Source organism: Oxyura jamaicensis, chromosome 5 (genome assembly GCF_011077185.1).
Source record: "Oxyura jamaicensis isolate SHBP4307 breed ruddy duck chromosome 5, BPBGC_Ojam_1.0, whole genome shotgun sequence".
Classification (NCBI taxonomy): domain Eukaryota; kingdom Metazoa; phylum Chordata; class Aves; order Anseriformes; family Anatidae; genus Oxyura; species Oxyura jamaicensis.
This window is the reverse complement of record NC_048897.1, coordinates 43,809,392-43,830,794: the sequence shown is the minus strand read 5'-3', so window position 1 is coordinate 43,830,794 and position 21,403 is coordinate 43,809,392. Positions and strand designations below refer to the sequence as shown.

Genomic DNA, 21,403 nt, shown 5'->3' with positions numbered 1-21,403 from the left:
AATAATCCTGTTGCAGCACCAAAATGAAGTGTGATTATAAAAGCCAAGTGTATTTCTAAAAATAAAGGAAATACCAGTAAATGTCTGCGTATGAAATGTAGCATTTTATCTAACACTACCAATTGAGCTAAATGCTGTGCTGCACATTCTGCTGTTCCCAGAATAAGCACAGTGCATCTCAAATTGATTTACCCTTATTACTCATTTTGTACCGGGGTTTGCAAATTTCTCTCCCAGTGCAGAACATAATTTCTGTCTGTTGCTCATGGATGGCAGCAGGCTGACTCCAATAAATCCCACTCGGTCAGAATCGAGCATCTACATAATGATTCCTCCGAACCAACCAACTGAAGCACTGCCCGTGCTTTCATGTCAGTGCTAACGGGGGGCGATTTCAATAGTTTCATTTATTGTTCCTTTAGCCTCCTTTATAGATCCCAGAGCTTTCCAATGATTTCAGACTCCAGAGATGCTTTCATCAACTGAGGTGCAAAGTGATCCTCCAGGAGATGAGATGCGAGTGCTGTCATCCCCGGCTAGAAACTCACCTTCACGAGGGTTCAGCCGTCAGCCGCCTCCGACTGGCACTGAGCACCCAGTGCCCTTTTCCCATTTCAACCGATTGCACTTGGGTTGAGTTGGAACAAAACAGGCCGTGCTGTCAGGGTAAAGGTTTATGAGCAATTTAGCAATGCTGCTAGAACGTGTTTATTTTTGCTCCGTCGGTTTCTACAGTTACTACGTACTGACGAGTGTCCTCAGCGTTGTACGAGGCTCTCCTTTCTGTGCCTGGCATTTCCTGCCCAACAAGTCTACGCAGGGCTCTTATCGATAATCCCTCGCTGCGCTCAGTATTTGCTCGCAGGAGCTGCAGCAGGGATCGGCACTCAGTTTTCCCAGGCACCGTGCTCACAGGCAGCACCGGATCCCCCCCCCCCCCCTTTTTTTTGGATCAAACTGCAACAGGTGGGCACGGGAGATAAAGGGGGGAAGAGGAGAAGGAGGAAAAGTTAAAGGCTGAAGCCGACCTGCCTGGCATACTGATGAGCCACCTCGGTGCGCTGCCGGAGGATGATTTCCCCATCGCTCCTTACGGCGGCGAAAGCACGGCGCAGAGGAGCGCTGCGGGGAACAGCAGCCCAACAGCAGTGCCTCTGACTGAAAGGCAACATCGGGAAAATGCTGCAGAAGGAGACCAGCACACCTGGTCTATCGTGCTCCCCATCACCTCCAGCATCCTTGTGAAGGGACACGGGGACAGGAGCCCCCCTACCCCCCCCCCACCCCATTAGCCGAAGCCCCCTTCCCTGCCCCAGGGACAGCTTTTGCCTCCAGATCCCATTGCCCTCCCCCAGGCCTTGACAGCAAGCCACGATGTGCCTTAGGGACGTACTTTTAACACCTGAAGCCTCTCCTCTGGACTTTGCCTATTAGAGCCATAGTTGCAGCGACTGCAGAATTGCTCTCATTTTGTATTTCATTTTTTCAGTTAGATTAGTTCAGGGATCAGAAAATGAATGAGCTTAGCTCCAGTCCCACAAGCCTGCTTTTCCTCCAGGCAGCTTAACACACTGCTCTGCTTGCTAGACAAACATTTAATCACTGTCTGCACTCAGTATCCTCCACCATGCTGGGAGATGGGCTCTTGCCAGGTTCCTCCAACAGGCAGAGCAGCCACACACATATATTTATTTCCCTTGCAAGCTGCGGCCAACACACAAGGACAGACACAAAGAAAGGAAATCAGTTTTCTAAGAGAAATGCCTTGTAAATAAGATCATGCTAAAAGGGCTCTCTGGCTTCCAAAGCATCCTCAGTGTAGCTATAAAGCAGGAGCATATCCAATAACGTAACTCTCAGACAATTTACCCCAGGAAACAGGGGTAAAGGGAGACTCACCACCACCTGCTAACCAATACCAAACACCACGGTTCTGAGTGGAGGGTGACAGGAGTGATTTCAGTTTTATAAAGTTTGCTTTTTCATGAGAAGAGCAGACAACTCGTGCTACTCGATCCATCCCAAGTGAGACTAAGCTGCAGCCAGCTCCTCACCTATAAGTACCTGGCTGGGAAGAAGTGCCTGATAAAAGCCTTTAGCCTACCAGAAGGAGATGCAATGAGAGATACCAAGAGGAAAAAAAAAAAAAAAAAAAATGCTGAGCAAATTAAGGCAGCAAAGGTAACTTACTATTGAAGCAACTTGCTTGGGGACCTTGTGAATTCATTGTTGCTTGAAGTCAAGCCTGGGCACCTTTCCAAGAGCTACAGCTCAAAAAATAAATTACAGGTGTGACAGAGCTGATGTTCTGGAAGCACAGAGATATGATGAAGGCCAGGGAAACAGTCACATCAAGCAGAAGTCGTTACGAATAAATTGGTATTCTTTACCCAACAGGAACTGCTGAAGTGTGTGGGAAAGGGGAGAAAGGGGCAATTAAGGCAAGCTCCTGCCATTGCCTACATAGATGGTTTGTCCTCTGAGACACCACCTCCTGAAGAAAACAGCACCATTGGTTCAGAAGGCCCAATGAGGCCCTCAAGCTAAATACCAGGACTGCCAGACCCAGGGGAACCATCTCACCCAGCACAACGTGAGGGACACGTGAACACACACGTGCATGCTTTGTGGGAGGGCGTTTGGGGCTGCTGCTACCCCTGACAGCTGTGGAGGCCCACCTGAAGTCAGACACATGGAAATCACCACAGTAAATCAGAAAGCAGCTGCAGTTTTAAAACCCTTCCCTGGAGACACTCAGGAACATGGGACAGAGACACCAGAAAGACCTGGAGTCCCTGAGGAGCCACAGGAAAGCTGTGAGCACAGCCAGCTGGGGGTCGGGAAGGGGTCCCCGTGCAGCAGCTGTGGGGCAGATTCTGAGATGGATTAGGGCTATTAAAGCCTGAGTGGAAAAAGGTGGGATAATCCACACAAATCATCAGTATGGGCCTTGCTGGCCTTCAAAACCCGCATGAATTCATCCCACTTGATCATTTATCACTAGAGGTGTGGGTCCTTCATGCTTTCCAGCACAGATTATGCCTCCCCCTCAAATTACAGCCATCTAGATTTCTCTTCAGAGAAACCCCCCAAATAAATAAATCATCTGTGATTCATAATTTATTCAAGCGTTTCCCAAGCCGTTGGGCTACATATTACTTGGGCTGTCATCTGACAAGATTAATAGCTTTCAGGAGCCATTGGGAACACCTTTCCCAGCCTCTTCCCCTCAGAGCTTTACCAGTTCTGGCAAAACACATGCTGGAAGTGCCACCTGGCAATCCTGTACTGAACACAAACTGTCAAGGAACAGTTTGCGTGGAAAGACTTCCGAACTCAAAGTTTCACAGCAATAAAGGATGTGACACATCTGTCACTCAGCTCAGCTAACGATTAATTCCCTTCGCCACCTCATTTCCAGAACTTCCTTTGTCAAGAGCTAATTTCTGGCCCCATGGCAGCCCGGGCTGCAGCAGCACCTGTCCACCCTCTGTGGCCAGAAGCTGTCTCCCACAAAAGTCCTTCCTGATCCTTGCTCCTCTCTGCTCCCATGGAGTAACATACACCACGTGCATCCTTTCCACGTGCAAAGAACTCACACCACTTTCCTCCAACACCTCTCCATTCCTGCCATCACCCTCCTGAAACCTCAGCTTCACAACCAGACAAGAGATGGGTGCTTTAATTTAATTAATTAAGATACTTATTTCAGTATCTTTGAATGGCTGGAGGAATCTGGGCTTGCATCAAGCCTAGCACATGAAATACCTTTTTCTTGCTGGGGGGAGAAGAGGGAATGGGAGCACACATCCATGTCCCTTCCTCCCATAGGGTTTGTGATTTATTCCCAAGCTTCTGCTGCAGGTAATATTTAAGACAGCAGCTCACACTGCCCAGCTTCCAGCTACAAACATGTGGCTTCCAAAGACTTCTGCAAGCATTAATCAAGCACTTGAGGACACACAATTTTCACATACTAATTTACTTAAATGACATGTTGCTTTGTCTTCACAACTGAGACACCTAAACAGCTGAACAGAAATCACAAACTGAATCTCATAGGAATAATTAGTATATGAAAAATAAAACAGACCGAGCTAGAGCCACCCAGGCAAGCAGCCCTTGGGGTCCGTCAACAAAACAACTCATTTAGAAACAAAATAGTCACAGGCTAAAGAAATTTGGACAGCATTCTCCAAAGCTCCAGCTATATTAAGAAAACAACCCGCTATAAAGTTTATCATGAAAAATGGATCTTGTGACATGCAGCCAGAGCCAACCTGGAAAACAGGCCAAACTCTTCACTCAGGAACGGGCCTAGAGGTGGGACAGAGGCAGAGTGAACAGTTATCTGTTAACTGTAATCCTCAGCTATCTGAGGATTTTCTTCTGCGCTTTGTTTATCCCTGGTTAGGAGCTTCTAGAAAATCTGCTACAAACACCATCATTGCCAGTGCCGAGGGCAACACCCTTCTGGCAGCAGGAAACGTAGGCCTTCAGGAGCAGGCCTACATGGACGTCTCTCTCCAGGTGTTTCTAGCACCCACCCAAGGACTCACCCCTCCAGCCTGACATTCAAACACTCGACCTCAGCCTCTGCCGTGTTCCCCCAGCAGGGCCAGGCACAGAACCACATGCAGCTCCTCAGGTCAACCTCCTTCCCTCCAGCACTGAGTTTTCATAGGGCTTATTCTACACAAGTCAAAAGCCATCCTTTGCTACTAAGCATATGCTCCAAATCTCTTGTACGGCACTTCATTTGCATGTGCTGCCTAAAATGGCACTCTCAGTGCTTTTGGTAACCATGCATCACAGCTATCGGGAAACACTTTCTTCCTTACACACGTAATTGCTCCTCTACAACTGTGCGACATGACGTTTTTCCACCAACAGACTGGAAAACCAAGCCCTACCTGGGCATTATATTAGGACTTCTCTAACATCCATAGGAAGGACACATCCCAGTACTTCCAGTCTGCTTTCACACTGGCATTACCACTCTCTACCCTGTGTTCGCAGGTGAGTTAACAACATCAGCTTAGTTCTGGCAGAAATTAGCAGAAATTATAGTTTGCTCCTCCTCCACGAGCATGTTAATGACTCTCAGAAGTGCTGTCAGTCTCCCCAAGCGAACAGCAGTCGCTTGAAGCCTTTACTAGGTTCTGAATTTTTAAACAAAGGCTTATTCTCCTGAGTGTTTACGAGGCATTAAGTAAACATTAAACTCTTTAGCAAAGTGTAAAGACATTTAAAACCATCTCAATTACTCAGCTTTCATCTACACAGCACTGTGACCTCTCTGTCCCAGGAGGAAGGAAAAACCAGGATGAGTTACTAAATGAAAACAACAAATTCACCTTTGCAAGGAAAACAGAAACGACTCCACTACCTTCCAGGCAACCTTCAAATGTGAAAGCAGCAACAAAAATAGTATCAATGCTCTTTACCTCATTTTGCAGATTACTTTTTCTTTTCATATCAAAGCAAAACAAAAGCATTACAGAAAGAAAACTGGACCATGTGCAGGCTTGAAGGCACTGCCATCTTGGTAACATTGTCTCAAACCCTTGAGAATAAGCATTTTGATCCAGCTTTGATTTTTAGTTTGACCACAAAGTAAAAAGCAGGGTTTCTGAGCGCAACATACTCCCCTCCTCAAAGGCCTCAGAAAGGTTCCCCAGCCACCAAACACGAGCAGTTCAGAGGTGCCAGATGCTCTCCCTAGTTGATCAAGCATTGCTGAAATCTTGCTGCTTCTCACAGCGTGCCGATGCATTCCTCTGTTAGCAAGGCACATCCTTCCTTGTCAAGTTTCTGCTCAGCCCAAGACACTAATGAGAGACTGGCAGGTAATCACTTAAAACCACGTTTACTCTAAAGTTATGAAGTTATTTACTGTCCACCTGCTCCAACTCTTACTGCAGACTACAGAAAAGCACCTAAAAAGGCTTGAATCACGCTCTGTGCTATTTAATGCCTATAAGCAGCAGCATCCTAGTGTGGGGAGACTTCCAAATTTAAAGCATTAATATGGAATTACCTTGGGAAATGCAGCAGAAGTTAGGGGTCATGAATTAATTTATATAAAATTGTTTTCTTATTTTAAGAGATTTTCTGTGGATCCTGAGAGTCTGGCAGAAGAGGATAGAGTGAATTTCACATTACGGAGTCACTAGGCAGTGCACGTGTGAGGGCACTGAAGATACAAGGCAGTTCAAAGTTACTTATTATGCTTCTTTTTTCTTTACGCCAGATTCGGAACTGCAAATCTGGAGCCGTGGGCAGATCCCAGCACTCATTGCTAACACTGGACAGAAATAAAACAGGAGTTCCTCCTGGAGGAAGAGAAGCCATCCATCTGTGCCCTGGGCTAAAGGCAGTGTTTGTAAGAAATGGCCTTACCAGTTTATCTTCCTTATGTCCATATCACAACTCTCTCAAATTATTTTTCTGCTGCTAAATCCCCCTGTGGTTCTGGGTCACTCACTGAAAGTCAAACCAAGAGCCTGCTTGTGGTAGAGCACAGGCATGGGGATTGTTTGCTTCCAGAGTACGGCATCACTGCACCTAGGGCCTTGCGTGATTAATTGTGGGAAGTGGCATCTTTGTACAAACACTTTTAAAGGAGAATTTGATTAAACTTAAAAGGTATCTTCTAGGAATATTTGTACCAGAGAGCCTTGATCATGCAAGGAGGAGAGAGAACTAGCCATGCAACAAAAGGATATTAGCTTAAAGAAGAACATTTAATTAACTGCTTTCCCCCCCCCCCCTCGGTTACATTAATAACAGCATGACGAAGATACTTGGTTTGAATTTTTTATTTTTAAAAGGCAGAACATTAACAGCACAGCATACTGATCAGAGGTGTAAAGTTACTTTGACATCAGAAGAGCTGTCCCTAAAGTTGCATTGGAAAGGCCAAAAATTATATTAAATAGATAGGAATAAAGTTTTCAACATAAGTGAATTTTGGCAGTACTGACCTCAACTGTTTCTTCAAGAGAAACGGGACACAGGGCCCATAAGAACAGCAATTGGGTCCAATGATTTTTTTCTCCCAGTACAGGTATATTTCTAGAGTTCTTACGAGGTACCAAGTCGCAGGAAAGCCAGCTCTGTTATCAGAGGCATATTTCAGCAAGCAACTAAAATTTGGGACCCCCCTGAGGATGTTTGTTTAGAAACTGTAGACGTTTCTAGCTCTAGCCCAGACTTCCCACTCTATCTTGTGGCAGGACACAGATTTAATCCTCCTTCAGGAGGAAAGAACACAGGACAGGAGTACGGACCAATAAATTCAGTAGTGGTGGAGATGGACAAGCCTTTGGGACGTGCCAGGCTGCAGTTTGGGTAAGCTTGACGTCCATTAACTACTGAAATTAAAAGAAATAGATTCCTCCAAGCCAATCCTTCCTGTGATGGATCTATTTCATCTTATGCAAAGAAAGATGGAGAAGACAAATTAAATAAATAAATAAATAAAAACAACCACCGGCACAAACAGTACAAAACCCAAAGCATCAGAGATCTGTGGAAGCAGTCACAAGGCTTGCTGATGTTCCTGCGAACGCCCTTCCCAAGCCCTCCCTGCACCAGCCCGAGGCCCCAGAGCTGCTGCATCCCAATGGCAAGCAGCCCAGCTGCTGCAGGCTGCAGTCCAACGCAGAGCGAGGCAACCGGAGCAAGGCAAGGCTTCCCCAAAGCCATTCCTCCACCCAGAGCAGCAAGTACAAAATCCAGACCAGGGTGCCACTACAGAACTGCTTGGCCAAAGGCACCTTTCTCTTAGTCTCCCCATCCCCAAGGCATTTATCTCCATCCCATGGGCTGCATGCAGAGCACAGCCATGGACCCAGCAGTTCCCACAACAGGGAAAGGTTCCCAGTGGAGGCTTGCCTCCTGGAGCACCCTCACACCATAGGCTGTGGCCCTACCAACACTCACATCTCTGGTTCAACACCACTACTGTCCCACCAGAGGAAAACCAGCCATCAGAAAGGGTGGACCCAAATGGCAAAGGCAGCTTGCCCAGTGCTCTTCTGTACCTAGGAGCATAGAGTTGAGAAGAGACTTCTGCAAAGCACAGCCCAGCTCAGTAAACACGGCACCTCCTTCACATGCTCGCTGAACTGAGCATTGGTGGAGAGATTTGAACCCCAATCACAAAAAATCACCTCACCATGGTTACAAGCAGACTAAAATCCCCCATAGTTTTCCTCCCACCAAGGCTGCCTGCCTTAAGTGGTGACCTCAGGGGTGCCATTTCCAGGGAGCGGGCACAATCCCCAGCCCTCGTCCCACCCGCCTGAGCAAAGCAAACCCACGCACTGCCGCCGCTTCTTGCTGTTCAGGCCGATCCATCTTCAAGAGGATGAACCCAGATCACACACAATACACCAGAGCAGCTTTTCAAACCATTCATACTACAGCACTAACATTTCATCTAGCTGGAAATACAACGCGTAACGCTGCCACGCAGGGGTCTTCGTCGCATCGCTGTCCCTCCTGGGGTTAGCGCTTGCCACAGCACTACCGCGGCTTGTACCCAGCTTCCACATCTGAGGCAGAGCCCTAGGCTCTGTGTAATCAAAGGAGAGAAATGAGCACTTTCAGGGTGTAGTACATTAGATCAGTTTTCAACATATAATTTAGGATTAAATTAATTACACCCTCGGAAAGCTTATTTCTCTCTCAGGGATTCTGGGCAACCAGCTCAGGCAGCGATAACCATACCCGCTGCTGAATCCCACACCTCGTGCCTGACTAGTCTGGCACAAGTCTTTCTCTGCCAAACCCACTGTGTACACTCTTCTATTTTATTAATCCTCCTTAGTCTCCTTTCAACCAGGAGATATTCTAAACCTTGCACACACAAGGTAATATCGGGAAGTCTGCAGCTGCCTGGATCTTCTATTCATCTTTTTCTTTTAGATATCAGCACACTCTTATCAGTTGTACAGTATCAGCCTCCGTTCTAAAAGCTTATTCAGGTCTGCACATGCTAGGTTTCAGACACATTATATCTGCTCCCCAAAAGCGTGCAGATGCACAGAAGTTTCCCCCAGTTCCCATGTGTGTGTTTCATTTCCATTATCTCACACCTCCTCTTCCAGACTGCCTTAGAGAAAACTACAGCAAATCGTCCAACTGAAATTCAAGTAGATCACTGCCTCTCCCTCAGTCATCACCAGCAGAAAACAAACACCAGTCAGCATGACATTTGTCAGTTGTCTTCTTACTGCCATTGCCTGATCTTCACAGTGTAAACTTCTTGGTTGAGCAATCTTTCCAGTCCTTGCTCTCTGTTGCCATATTTTAGGCTGTGTTATGCAAACTTCCAAGCAAATTTTCTCTGTTTGAGTAGGGGAAAATTCTGGGTAATTTCTCCATTTTTGATGAAAGTTCAGACCTCCTGCACATTACTGTCCTCAAGACTTTCCCTTCTCAGTGACTTCAGATACTACTTCCCTTAATATTTTATAGCAATTCCCTCCCCTTTTCAGCAAAGGATTCTCTTACCTCTGTCAGCACACCTTTGTTGGTTCTTTTTTTTTTTTAAAGTACACATTGTTTACTATTTATTAAAAGGAAGACCAGAAGTTGCATTTCTTTCTGGCTCAAAGAATTTGGTAGATGAGCCAGAGCAGGAGATGACGTTTGGCACCCAGTTTTCTCTCTAACATCATGCTCAATCTTACACACTTGAAGTTAGCGTATGGAATGAAAACCATGCTTATACTGTTTTATTTCCAAAAGCTGGCATTCGGGCATTAGATCAAGATCTCAGCACACAACAGCACCATCAGTGCACTCTTCAAGTTCAGCCTCTCCAGCTTATATATACCTTGTGTGGCAGCCCTGGTGCTATGGGAGAAAGCTCTTGGTGCTGCTCACACTCACAGCTTGCAGAGATGGGAATGGCCTGGAGGACACGCGCATGTGCTTTGAAAACTGAGGTTTGCCCATATACCTATATTGCCCTTCTCATTTGGGGTCTACCTCAATTAAATTTAGACCCTCAAGTCTAAACCTAACTGATGAAGTGCTGACGCCTTAAGACTTCAACAGTGGAAGCTTAGATACTTATTTGTATAGGAAACGGGCTACCAGCAGTACTAAAACCAGCAGTTTTAATTCCATTCATCATTAACTCAACACTGCCTCTCCATTTACAAATACATCCCATCACTAGGAAGAAATGTTGCACCTACGCTCTCAAAAATGGGAGCACCACCATTGCTTAACCTTTGCTTCCCAGACTCTTCAGGAGACTCCTCAGGTACACGTTTGGGCACAGGAGCCTCAAGCTTCTTCCCTCCTTACACTTAAAAAGTTCTTTTGCTTCACTTGCTTTTGCTTGGGGCCTGGGGGGGAGAATGTGGCGGCAGGAAGAGAGGGCTGGTTTTGGAGATTAAGGGCAAAAGATCCAAGCCCAACAGCTCTGCTAAAGAAGCTGATTACTCGATTACTCCCTTACTCTCCTGGTACTGCAGTCTCTACCACCAGGAAAATTACAAAGATTTTTTGCAGTAAAACACCCCCAAAAAACACTCTCTATGCTTCCCTGCCCTCACAGTTTTTCAGTATATGAGGGCATGACTAATTGCTGCCCTCCATACATTACTAGCACTGGAAAGCACCACAGTAACTTGCTGTATTAGTTCTGCTGATTTAACGCATGCAAGCAAACCATTTACCACATACCAATACCCAAAAAGCTCATAGAGCACTGCTGGCAACCTACCTTGAATGCAACAGGACAACACAAAGCAGTTTCCTTTAACTGCCCTATAGTGTCCTGTCTGTGCTTCTGCACGCAGTGCTTTGTTGCATCCAGCATGGGAAGACAGCAAATGTTACCTCGGAAAATCCCAAGCTTCAACCCCAGTGCAAAGTTTCCTGCCATTTGGAGCACACGGGGTAGCGACATCCACACACTGCTAGGCTTGTAGGGTACAGTTCCATTTTTGCCATGTATTTTAAACGCATTTCTTTCATTGCAGCCAAAGATGGCAATTTGTTAAGTTGTATAGCCGGGTGGCTAGCCCTCAGTACGCTGCAGACAGCAGTCTGTGCTCACTACGGCAGTGACGGGCAGGCAGGTCGTCTCCAGCCATACCCTACGGGCCAGGCTCTGGCTCTGGGCTGGAAGCGCCAAGCCAGGACCGGTTCCAGCACTCCCCAAACTCCGGAGCTGCCTTGCAGCAGCGCTGTCAGCACGGCCCGGGGAAGGAATATGCCGTATGGGCAGAAAAGGAGCAGCACAGGTCTCTCCAGGGCCACCGGCGTGACCAGCGCGTGCCCTCGGGCAGCAGAGAGCTCTAGGCACCCTGGCCCTACGAAGGTCTGAGAGAGTTTCCCAAAGCTGGGGCTCTGCAGCAACAGGCAGCCGCTGCTCCAACAACGCCGTGCCCACCGTGCGATACAGAAGGGGCAAGCCCCCCGCTGGTGGCTCTCGTGACCAAAATTTGAGAGGTAGGTGATCAATCACATTTCAGAGCAGTATTTTACATCAATAATGTTTTACTACATATTTTATTACATCAATGGCTTGAAAAAATTTTATTTGATGTCAGCAAACATTGGAAATCATAGAAAAATGAATTATGTAGAATTTCACAAAGGAATTTACCCCACTATAATTCCTCATACAGTAAAATAATTCAAAACCAAATGTTACTTTTCAGTGGCTAAGCAGTTTTATAATGCTATGAACATTCATCACAGTAAGTGTGCTGAATAATAGAAAACAGGCAAAAAAGACATTTAAAATATTACTTACAACAGCATTATTACAACATACTTTCTTTAAAATCCCAACGAGTATTTTATCACTTCAAAAGCTATACAGCATTTCCATTATATTTGCAAACTTAACCTTATACATCTTTTAAAATCTTGAAAAAACTTCTTTTAAGCAATCTATAAGCAGTTAACAAAATTGATAAAATCTACATAATGGAATACTATACACTCCAGTATAAATTTTATTTTAGGAGAATATGAATGTAAACACTCATTATTATACAACATGCATAGACTATACTGACCTTCCATCTTCTGAACTGTAACTTTCACTGCAATTGTGCTTTACTATCAACAGGAAAAGCTGCATTAATCCAGGGAGTGGCAGAAAGTATTTGCTTCAGGGGCATTGCACAAGATCACTAGATTTTGACTTGCTGAAGACAAGCTGGAGCTCATAAAATGATTTTATTTATATTTTTTTAAAGAGTAAGTATCAGGCCATTCATCATTGAATGGGGTATGCATAATTTTATACAGATCTGAAAAAACGCGTAATCAGAAAAAAAATCTCTTAGGACATTTTTGCGCTTCACTGACTTGGGGATTTATGTTCACAAACCCAGTGATCAAGTTAGTGTAATGCACTGTTTGGCTCATATTTGGTGTGCAAGAATACCAACAGCATTTTAGCGATTTAGATAATAATAACTGAAATTTAAAGTGACAATGAGCATATTTTAATACATAATGTTTCAGATGTCTTTGTACAGGAAAGAAAAATGTTTGTCAGGACATTGCTTTAAGAGATTAAGAGTTTTACTCTTACTGTAACTATTAAAAAAGTGTTCTAGTGAATATTTATGGGGTCTTCCTGGTTGCAAACTTGTAAAAATATATTACGATTTTGTTATCCCCATTGGTATTAAATATATCAAGACAACCATTGTGGCTGCACTACCAGTTATGGCTACTATGGTCTTAAGCATCTGATTGTACATTGTTGCTATATTGTTAAGCACAACTGAGGCATGTATTTTTTTTCCCTTGGTTATAAGATTATATTACAAAAGTTGATCACTGTTTCAAACCAGTTAAACACGAATATTCAAGTAACAAGGTTGTTTTAATGGATAAGCGAAAAAAGAAGTTACCTAGCACTTTACACAACTACATAAAAATTAAATAGAACAAATGAAATTTGTTTATGCATATGCAATACACTTTTATATCTTTAAGATTTCTAAAAACTAAAACTTAAACTATCATTTTCTTTAACGATACCATATTTTGCACAATAACTTATACTTAGGAGAAATAATTTCCCATTTTCCACAAAATATATATAATTATGACATTCACATTGATAGTTTAAGAAACAAAATTTAAGTGAATATTCTATCTTACGCAGTTATCTTTGTGGACCCTTCTAATCAGAATGCAACCAGTTGATGTATCTAATGCTTGATCCATTTATAAAAGAAAGAGAGGGTCTTCACCTAAACAAGACCAAACCATTTAAACTTTCAAAAGCTAAGATGATTTCATCGCATTTAAAAACATAGTTAAAGAGAATGTAAAAAACTAAACGTTTAAAATACAGTGCTATTATATTGTATGTATCGACTACAATAAGATAGCTGTCAACTGAGAAGTAATTTAACAACTTTTTTCTTCCTAATATCATGAATTATACATGTTTCCCCCTACCCCTTGGGGATGAAGCCAAAACACAACTTTTCTGATCGTAAGATGGACAGATTTGAGGGCAAAAACCGATGAGAAGTCCTCACAGGTAACTAACTCGCCAGCAGAAGCCCTACGTGAAGAATTTCACCTGCTGGGACTCAGGTTTACGCACTCCTCTCCCACTGGCGTGGACCTACCAGCGAGAAGTTTAATGCTGGAATATTTCTAATGAGCGGCATTTCTTTCCACCAGAACTACCAGCTGAATTCGCAGTGCTATTTGCCCAGCTTTAATCCCGATTCACACTGGCTAATGATTAGTGTCCTCTCCCACAGGAGGCTCCCAACTCCAACTGGTGCAGGGCTGAAGGAACGCATGCAGGTCCACCCTCAGAGCTGCCATGTCACACAGACAGCTATAGAGATGCTGCCACAAACTTGGGTCACCGTAAGTGACTACAGGTCTCCAACGGAGGACAGGGAATAGCTCCCTTCCATCCCCTCATCACCTCAAAGGATCTCTCTGGAGCTACCAGAATGAAGCTGCTCAGAAATAGCTGCAGGAGCGGCTGAAATAGGCCCCTTCTGGGCTGAACACTGTAGCTTGCCCTAAGAAATGCTCATCTGCTCCTTCGCCTGTGCGTCACAGCTTGATTTCTGATGCTGAATCACCTTCCCCACACAAGGTCCGAGGAAGATGTAACCTTGGCAGTAACTGAGGGAAGCTCCCCTGCCTTTTCTTGGGTTGTGTCCACACAGACGGAGGTGCTGTCACAGCTCTCTGACATTAACCTAGTTGGTTTAGGGTCAGAGGACGGAGCCACCATGGCATACACCACAGCACGGCCCAGCAGCTCAAACATCAGCACCAAGTTCTGAGCCAGCCCCCGATGCAGCACCTCAGCTGCGGGTCAGGACGCGGGCTAGCTCATATCAGGTTGTGTTAAAAGAGGCTGGTGCTTCACGCTGCTGTGTGCCACCCTGGCTCGAATCCTCTGTCGAGGAAGAGGTGCAAAAAAGGTCCTTTTTCCATCTGCAAAGACACCCATTGGTTTCTTACCACATCATTAAATTAACCATTTTTAAATGCTTTGTGACTAGTGTTATCTTGCAGCTTCCCATCAGGAGAAGAGTAATACTGCTGCTTCTAGCTTCTCTAAATACTGTCTGCTCAGCAGTCAACCACCCTGTTCAAGGTGCAAAGTCCTAACGCAGGACTTCCAAGAACAGCTCCAGTTCAAGCCAGCTGGACAGGCCACAGAACAGATCTGAGCAGAGGGCTGGGGATCTGAAAGCTGCATGCACCAAGTATTTGGAAAAGCACCTCTTAGATTTTAAATTGCATATTTTGGTTCAGAACATGAAAGCAATGTGTGCTTCAGAGGGGTTTAAATGGCCAATGAAATTAACCCGGTTCTTCTCCATTGAACTTCCAAGAGACCAAAAACTACTTTAAGGTTGAATTTCATGCTCCAACCCTTGCCCAGATTTCCACTGGGAGAAGTAGTTTGATGTCTTTGGCTAACAGCGCTCTGAAGAGGAATGAGACACTGGGACAGAAAGTGACCTATGGTAGCCAAATGTAAAAAGGCACATATTCCAAAAAGGAGAGGCACCAGAGAAAGTTGCTTTGACTTAATCCCACAGAGGATCAGGAAAAAGAAAGTTGTGTAGCACTCATTTAACAAGTTACAATGCAAATGCTGAATGCCAGGGGTTAAATAGCATATCAAACAGTTTCAGGTTACGTATTCCCTTTTGCACTAAATAAAAGCCATTAAAATATAAAGGAATAAAAATGCTCAATTAGGGAGCTTTCTATGAAGCAAGAACACACAAATACAGTGGAAAGAATTGCACAAACCAGAAGTGTAATGAGTTACATTTACAACCTTGGACTGACCAAACCTTAGCAATAGAATTTCCTATCGCTTTGCGTTGTTCAAGATCGCATGTTAACATGCCCTGTCATTTCAGAACAAACCTGACACCACTGGCATGTGCGCAGGCCTCTCCTTTATAGAAAGCTCACTAACAATAGTGTCATCTTAAGAATACACAGGAAGCGGAGACCACAAGGCCATGCAGCAGTACGTACTCATACCCTACGGACCAAGTATTATAAGAACTCCTAACATGTAGAGTTACTGTGGGGCCTGCTCAGGAGCTCCTGGTTTTGCAGGTTGGTCAAAATTACAGACAGGTGTTACTGGTTCTAGAAATCCTCATGCTTAAGCAGGACGTTGATGAAATGGAGAGCTGAGCTACCTGGGTGCTTTTGAAAGAAAGTGGAGGCAGTATGGAGGAATGAGGGGAGATTAAGGCAGATGTAGCACAGGACTGGAAGCGTTTGCCTTTTTTTGGTAATAGCTGCTTGTCCACAGATATGATGCAGATGGCTGTCTGAGGTTTGCTAATACCTGATATCCTGGATAACACAGTAGTCAACACAAATTGTTCTAGGCTACAGCACCTTCTCACGAAGCAGATGCATATCTGACATCAAGAACAGAAGTAGCCTGGAAGGAAGAGGGAGGGGAAAAAAAGAAAACATTTAGTTTTAAAAAATGAATACACACAGGCTTTCTTGCATCTCCAAACTTTACCCCAGATTCAAGTTACTGAAAGTAACAAGACAGCCAAACCCTGGCTTATGGGGAGAATCACAGTAGCTTCCCTTATTCTGAGCCACACCAGATTTTGTTGGTAGAACAAGAATTAAGACCAGAGTTGAGGCTGCTTTATAATCATCAATCTCACCTAAGTGCTTCAAAGGTCTGGGGAGGAGGTGATGACAGGGGGACTTGCCATGAAAACACACTGAATGGGAAAGCCCAGAGAAGTCAAAGGGCTAATGAGGCTTTTGTTAAGCTGCTGGCCAGGCAGAAAAGGCAAGCCACAGGAGAGAGCACCTGAGGGACTGCTTTCAAGAGCAGGCTGCAGCTGTACCAAACTGCTCAGTAGGAACCAGGAACATCCCTCCTAGCCCAGAGAGATCACTTACATGATAATCCAGGTCCCATTTCTCTTTGCCCCTAGAAACACCCATACCCCCATTACCCAGCTCCTTGCAGCACCATCCTTATGGTACCTCTGAAGACAGGAGCTCCACATTCAAAGACACTCAGAGGCAATATTTATGTCTGAGTTACTCAGAGAACTTGCTAGACATCAGATCTCCATTGTGGGACAACCTTGTGCCCATTCCTCTTGCATCATTGTAAAAAGGTGCAGGCTGGGGTAGCTGAAATCCCCACCATGCTGCCAGCACCTTCTTCCTCCCAGCCATGACACATCAGTTCCTACTGTCCTGCATCAAGAACCAAAAGCCACGTGGTGCTAGCGTAAGGCATAGGCAGCGTGTCACGGCTGGCAACTCACTGCCTGGCTCCCCCCAGCATCAGCCTGGTGCAGACAAGCTCTGTCCTCACCCCTTAGTGCTTGGCCCCAGCCCGGGCACTTTCCCTCACTAGTCTGGGGACCAGGACTCCTATTCCACCAGTTGTTTCACCAGGCCTTGCTGTTATTTGAGGTTAAGGTTGCATTTAAAACCAAACAATCTCTGAGGGCTCAGAGAAGAAAAGTTCTGCACTTGTGCTGGTCACAGGAAAAGGCAGTGACACCAGCCGCCTTTTTTTCAGACAGCTGTGTACAAGAGTACAACTACTTCTTTGCCCCACCTCCCAGCTCCATAGGAATACGACAATTTCACTCACAACCTAAGAATGCAAGCTTTTTGAGTTCGGTTTTGTTCATCTGTCATACCTTTGGACCTAGTCCCCAAGTATAAGTAGCTTCAGAGAACACATTACTGGGATTTGTGAAGCAATCAAGTTCTGCTCTTTGAACGTCTGAACAACAGGCAACGTACAAGTGAACCAACCATAAGCAAGGCAACTTAGAAAAACATGCAGCACATGGAGAAGTCTTTAGTCCATGCACAACAGACCAAAATTCACCTTACACTGTTAACTGCATTTGCATTTGAGAAGATGCAGCTTTTGTGTTAAGCTGTCATGTAAAATTAGCCACAAAGGAGCCCTGTATCTGACATTTCTACATACAAACCTCTAGTGGGGTTTTTCTTTTGAAAGAAAGTGTTAATAACACATTTTTATAACGAACTTTCATATTTCAATACTCTGTAGTCTCTTGGTTAACTTTAAGCACATGCTGCCTTTGAAGAAGTGTTATCTTGGTGAGCTTCTATCAAGGAGAGCAAGAAAAAGATTGTTTCTAGAGAATGTGTCTTCACAGAAACTGCTGTAAATTCAAGGAAATTTTGCCTCTAGGTAATTCCAGAGCAAATAGTATCACACACTTCCCTTGTTTATAGCTTTCTTCCCTTCCCTCAAGTGAAACCACTCCATGATGAAAATGAAAGAAAGAGCTTTGCCTCGGAAGACTGTAAGGTCTCACAAAGCCAAACCTTGAACAGCTCAGAGAACTGAGTGCAGGGAAAACATCCAAATGATATAAATACCTATCAGGTTTCAGCAGTAATCATTAAATCGTCCACGTGCTGCTGAGATACCAATATCATCAGAGGGTTGTAAAATTAAGTGTTCTCTTTCCACTTTTATAGATGTCTAGAATTCCCCAAAACAATACTGGGACTGGAATATCCAGACACAGTGAAATATGCTCAGATATATTTTATTTAGTTTAGAAGTAAAAACTGACTGACTGAAGATACACGTGCACACATACACACTTTTAAATATATATATTATATATTAAATATGAAATATTTAATATATATATATATGTGAAATATATAATATTATATATATGAACTGAGCTCAGATTGGGAACTTCACATGACTTAAGTGTGATTTACCTCATCTTCCTCTTCGGACATTTTAGTGGAATTATCGGGGGATTTTACAGGCTTCTGGCTATTGGTTCCATTTGTCTCCTCTTTGCCGTGCTCTGCCTCCCACTCCTGTAGAACTTCATCTATGTTGAAACGACGTCGGTAATTTACAAAAAAGTTTTTCACTTGCACCACAGATTTGTTTCCAATCACATCAGAGATTGCCTGAAAGTCTCGGCCATATTTCCTGATTGCTAAAAGCAACAAGAAAAACAAAAGTAAAGTGTTATTTCCACAAAGACCACAAATTAGGCTCAAGTCACAGCATGAGGATCCAAAGCTGAACTTCTGTCCAGGTTTCAAGCCCTTCTCTGATTAAACCAGCATGAAAAAATCTAAATTCTCCATGAGATAAAATTAAGACTAGCCCTAGAGAAGAAAAGGAAATGCAGGTGTAGCAAACATGAGCAGAACGAAATCTAGAAGACCTGTGTAAATATGCCTGTATTGCTTGAGAAGTTGGACAAGCAAATAGCAAAGCAGTCTCCCCAGTGGAGTTTCACTTTCAGAAAGCTTGGACAAGAAGAGATCATGTGCAAGTACTCATATGGTACAATTTACATTGCTGCGGGAGGGTTTGAGAATTGTTTCCTTGTTCAGATCTGTTCTTTAAGCATTAGTAAACAGCAACATCAAAACCCTTCATTAGTCACTGAAGTGAAACACAGCTCTGAAATGTAATAGAGTTTTGATCATAACCTCCTGAAGTACAAACAGACTTGTAGTGCCATACCTTGCACAGCAAGAAGCTGCTCATCTGTGGTCCAGCGTGCATTAAATTTCTGAACAACCTAGAGGTCAAAAAAATTTGGTAACTACCATTAACATATGCAACAGCTTTCACTTGTACCCAAGTTCAAAGAAAGCTCACAAAACCACGAGTAATTAACTGTTAGTCATGCTATCATTCGTTTTAGTAGCAAGATGTTTTCAAAAAGAACTGCGTGTGGCACCCATTCAGTTAACTGTGACACACACAGAGCCTGGGCAATACAGAAAGAGAGGGAATGGTCTGAGCAGATAACCAAGGGCCACAAACTCTTCAGAAGCACCTACTTGTCTTTATCACAGACACCTTCTGTAATCTGGTCAAATTATTTCCAGCATGAGGTGCCAGAGCTGGAAGAACAACAACAGAAGCACCGAGTGCCAAGAGAAGGACAGGCCATTAACATCTCTCCACGTTTCTCAGTATCTAGAACAACCACCTCTCACAGGGGCATATGGACACAACGCTGAAAAACATGGTATATCTGGGATACCAGTGCTTCTGCTAGAAACCATTTTCACATGTTAAGCTGCCTTTAAAAAAAAAACAAAAAACTTTATTCTTGCCTCCCATCCCCATTATGCAACAACAGTGAACATGGTAATAGTCTTGATTCATACTGACAACTAATACAGCATCAGCCCTAGTCTACTGGGAAGATCAATAGCCATGGTATGTGAATACAGATTAGCTTTTATCCCCACAACAAACAAGGGTCAGAAAACGATCCTACCTCTGGAAGTCTGTATTGTTCTATCCCACCTTCAAGTTTTTCTTTGAGAGCACTGTTTGTCTGTTTAATATTCTGAATCTGAAAAGAAAGTGTCATCCCTTTAACAAGGATAGAGACCTTTGACAAACCTTCTTCCAGCAGCCCTAGTAGAAAACGTACAAGTTCAGCATCCCACTTCTCCTCAGCATTTTTCTTTTACAAAAAATTTTATTGTATTGGAATAAAGGAACGTAGGAGCAACTGGCACATTGGGAGGCCCCCTTTATTCTATCCTATCTGCAACTTATTTGGAGCAAGAACTGCTCCAACTTCCAGGTCTGTAGAAAGCCCAGTATAAAACGAAAGCCCTGTTCACAGCGAGTAATGAATCAAAGGCTGCTAGAGAGCTCTGCTTCTCCCACAGTGCCAAGAAGGCTTCAGGCCAAAATACCAATTCTATTAAGTTTAATAAAGAGCTTGAGCCAGATCTCTGCTTTAAAAAATACTGAAAATGTTCTCATCTAGGAAACAGAGTCATGTAGCAAACCTGTCTTTACTAATAGATATTTGAAAAACATTTGTCTGTAACATTTATCTATAACCACTTAAAAGGGAGACCCATCAGAGAAACAAAAGGTACAAAAAGTTTGTAAGATGCCTTTATAGGAAAGAAGAAAAAAATGCCTGGCTGTTCCATAAGTACCATAGGAAAAGGTGAAGGAAATTGCAGATTGAAATCAGAAACTCCTGAATCCAGTGGTACCTGACGGAAATTAATAGTTAAAATACAAGGAACTCTGAACTGCAAGAAACTCAGAGCCAACAAAACTTCCTTCAGGTCAGTGCTGTGGATTTTCCTTCCCTTGCTTCACTTTAGGTACAAAGCATGCTGCCCACAGAACTAAAGCATAAAAGAAGAAAGCACAGGGCTGCATTAATTTATAGCACAAGGCTAGCAGCTTGTCAATTAAGCCACATAATGATGTGCATCATCACCATCTAGCTACAAGTTCCTGGGAATTTTGCAGACGTGACAGACTGCCACCAAAAAGAACAGTTATTCTCTCATCCATACCTGTCGCTTGATTGAGACTAATTCCATATCCAGTTGTCTGAGTACAGTGGTAGCAGCTGTCGCATTGGCAGAAACAGCCTCCACATCTTCTTGAGAGAGGAACATTCCTTTGGGAGGTTTCCTCTTTGCTCTGTTCTTGGCCTGTGTACTGTGCTTCTCCTTCTTCACCTGAGGAATGGTTTCAGCAGGTGGCACCTGAGAAATAGCAGCCATTTTACAAAACACAATGCAATGTTTTAAGTGACCAGAGAAACTTTAAGACAAGCTGTGGAGGCTGTTTTCAAGAGCCCTAAAGTGATCACAAAATCCGATTCTAGATTCCTCAGTCATTTTTCAAACCAGGATTTATGCTCTCAGATTATAGCCAGGTGTTTTAGTTGTTTATTTTCAGTCATCCTCTAAGCTTGGAGAATGAAAAGAACTGGCTTGCAATCAGGAATAATTTTTTGTGCTTTAAAGCAGCATGTCATGCACACGCTTTTATACAAATCTGTCTTTTCTCCTAGGCAGCTTTCAACATTCCCAGGACATACTT

The 21,403-nt window shown here is 43.9% G+C and overlaps 1 protein-coding gene and 1 long non-coding RNA gene across 2 annotated transcripts in view; one reads left to right on the top strand and one right to left on the bottom strand.

Moving 5' to 3' along the window:
• The first annotated feature begins 816 nt into the window (after positions 1-816).
• Positions 817-7,798, top strand: LOC118168696. The gene is made up of 4 exons (XR_004751734.1): positions 817-966; positions 2,398-2,593; positions 4,894-5,019; positions 6,108-7,798. It is a non-coding gene; the product is annotated as an uncharacterized LOC118168696 (long non-coding RNA).
• Positions 7,799-11,519: 3,721 nt separating this feature from the next.
• Positions 11,520-21,403, bottom strand: part of RCOR1 (REST corepressor 1) — an 84,157-nt gene continuing 74,273 nt past the window's right edge. The window contains exons 8-12 of the mRNA XM_035327246.1: positions 20,869-21,063; positions 19,815-19,892; positions 19,046-19,103; positions 18,277-18,506; positions 11,520-15,955 (exon numbers count right to left, since the gene is read on the bottom strand). Of these exons, the coding sequence (XP_035183137.1) occupies positions 15,914-15,955; positions 18,277-18,506; positions 19,046-19,103; positions 19,815-19,892; positions 20,869-21,063 (603 nt within the window). The 3' untranslated portion in view covers positions 11,520-15,913. The remainder of the gene's footprint in view (positions 15,956-18,276; positions 18,507-19,045; positions 19,104-19,814; positions 19,893-20,868; positions 21,064-21,403) is intronic.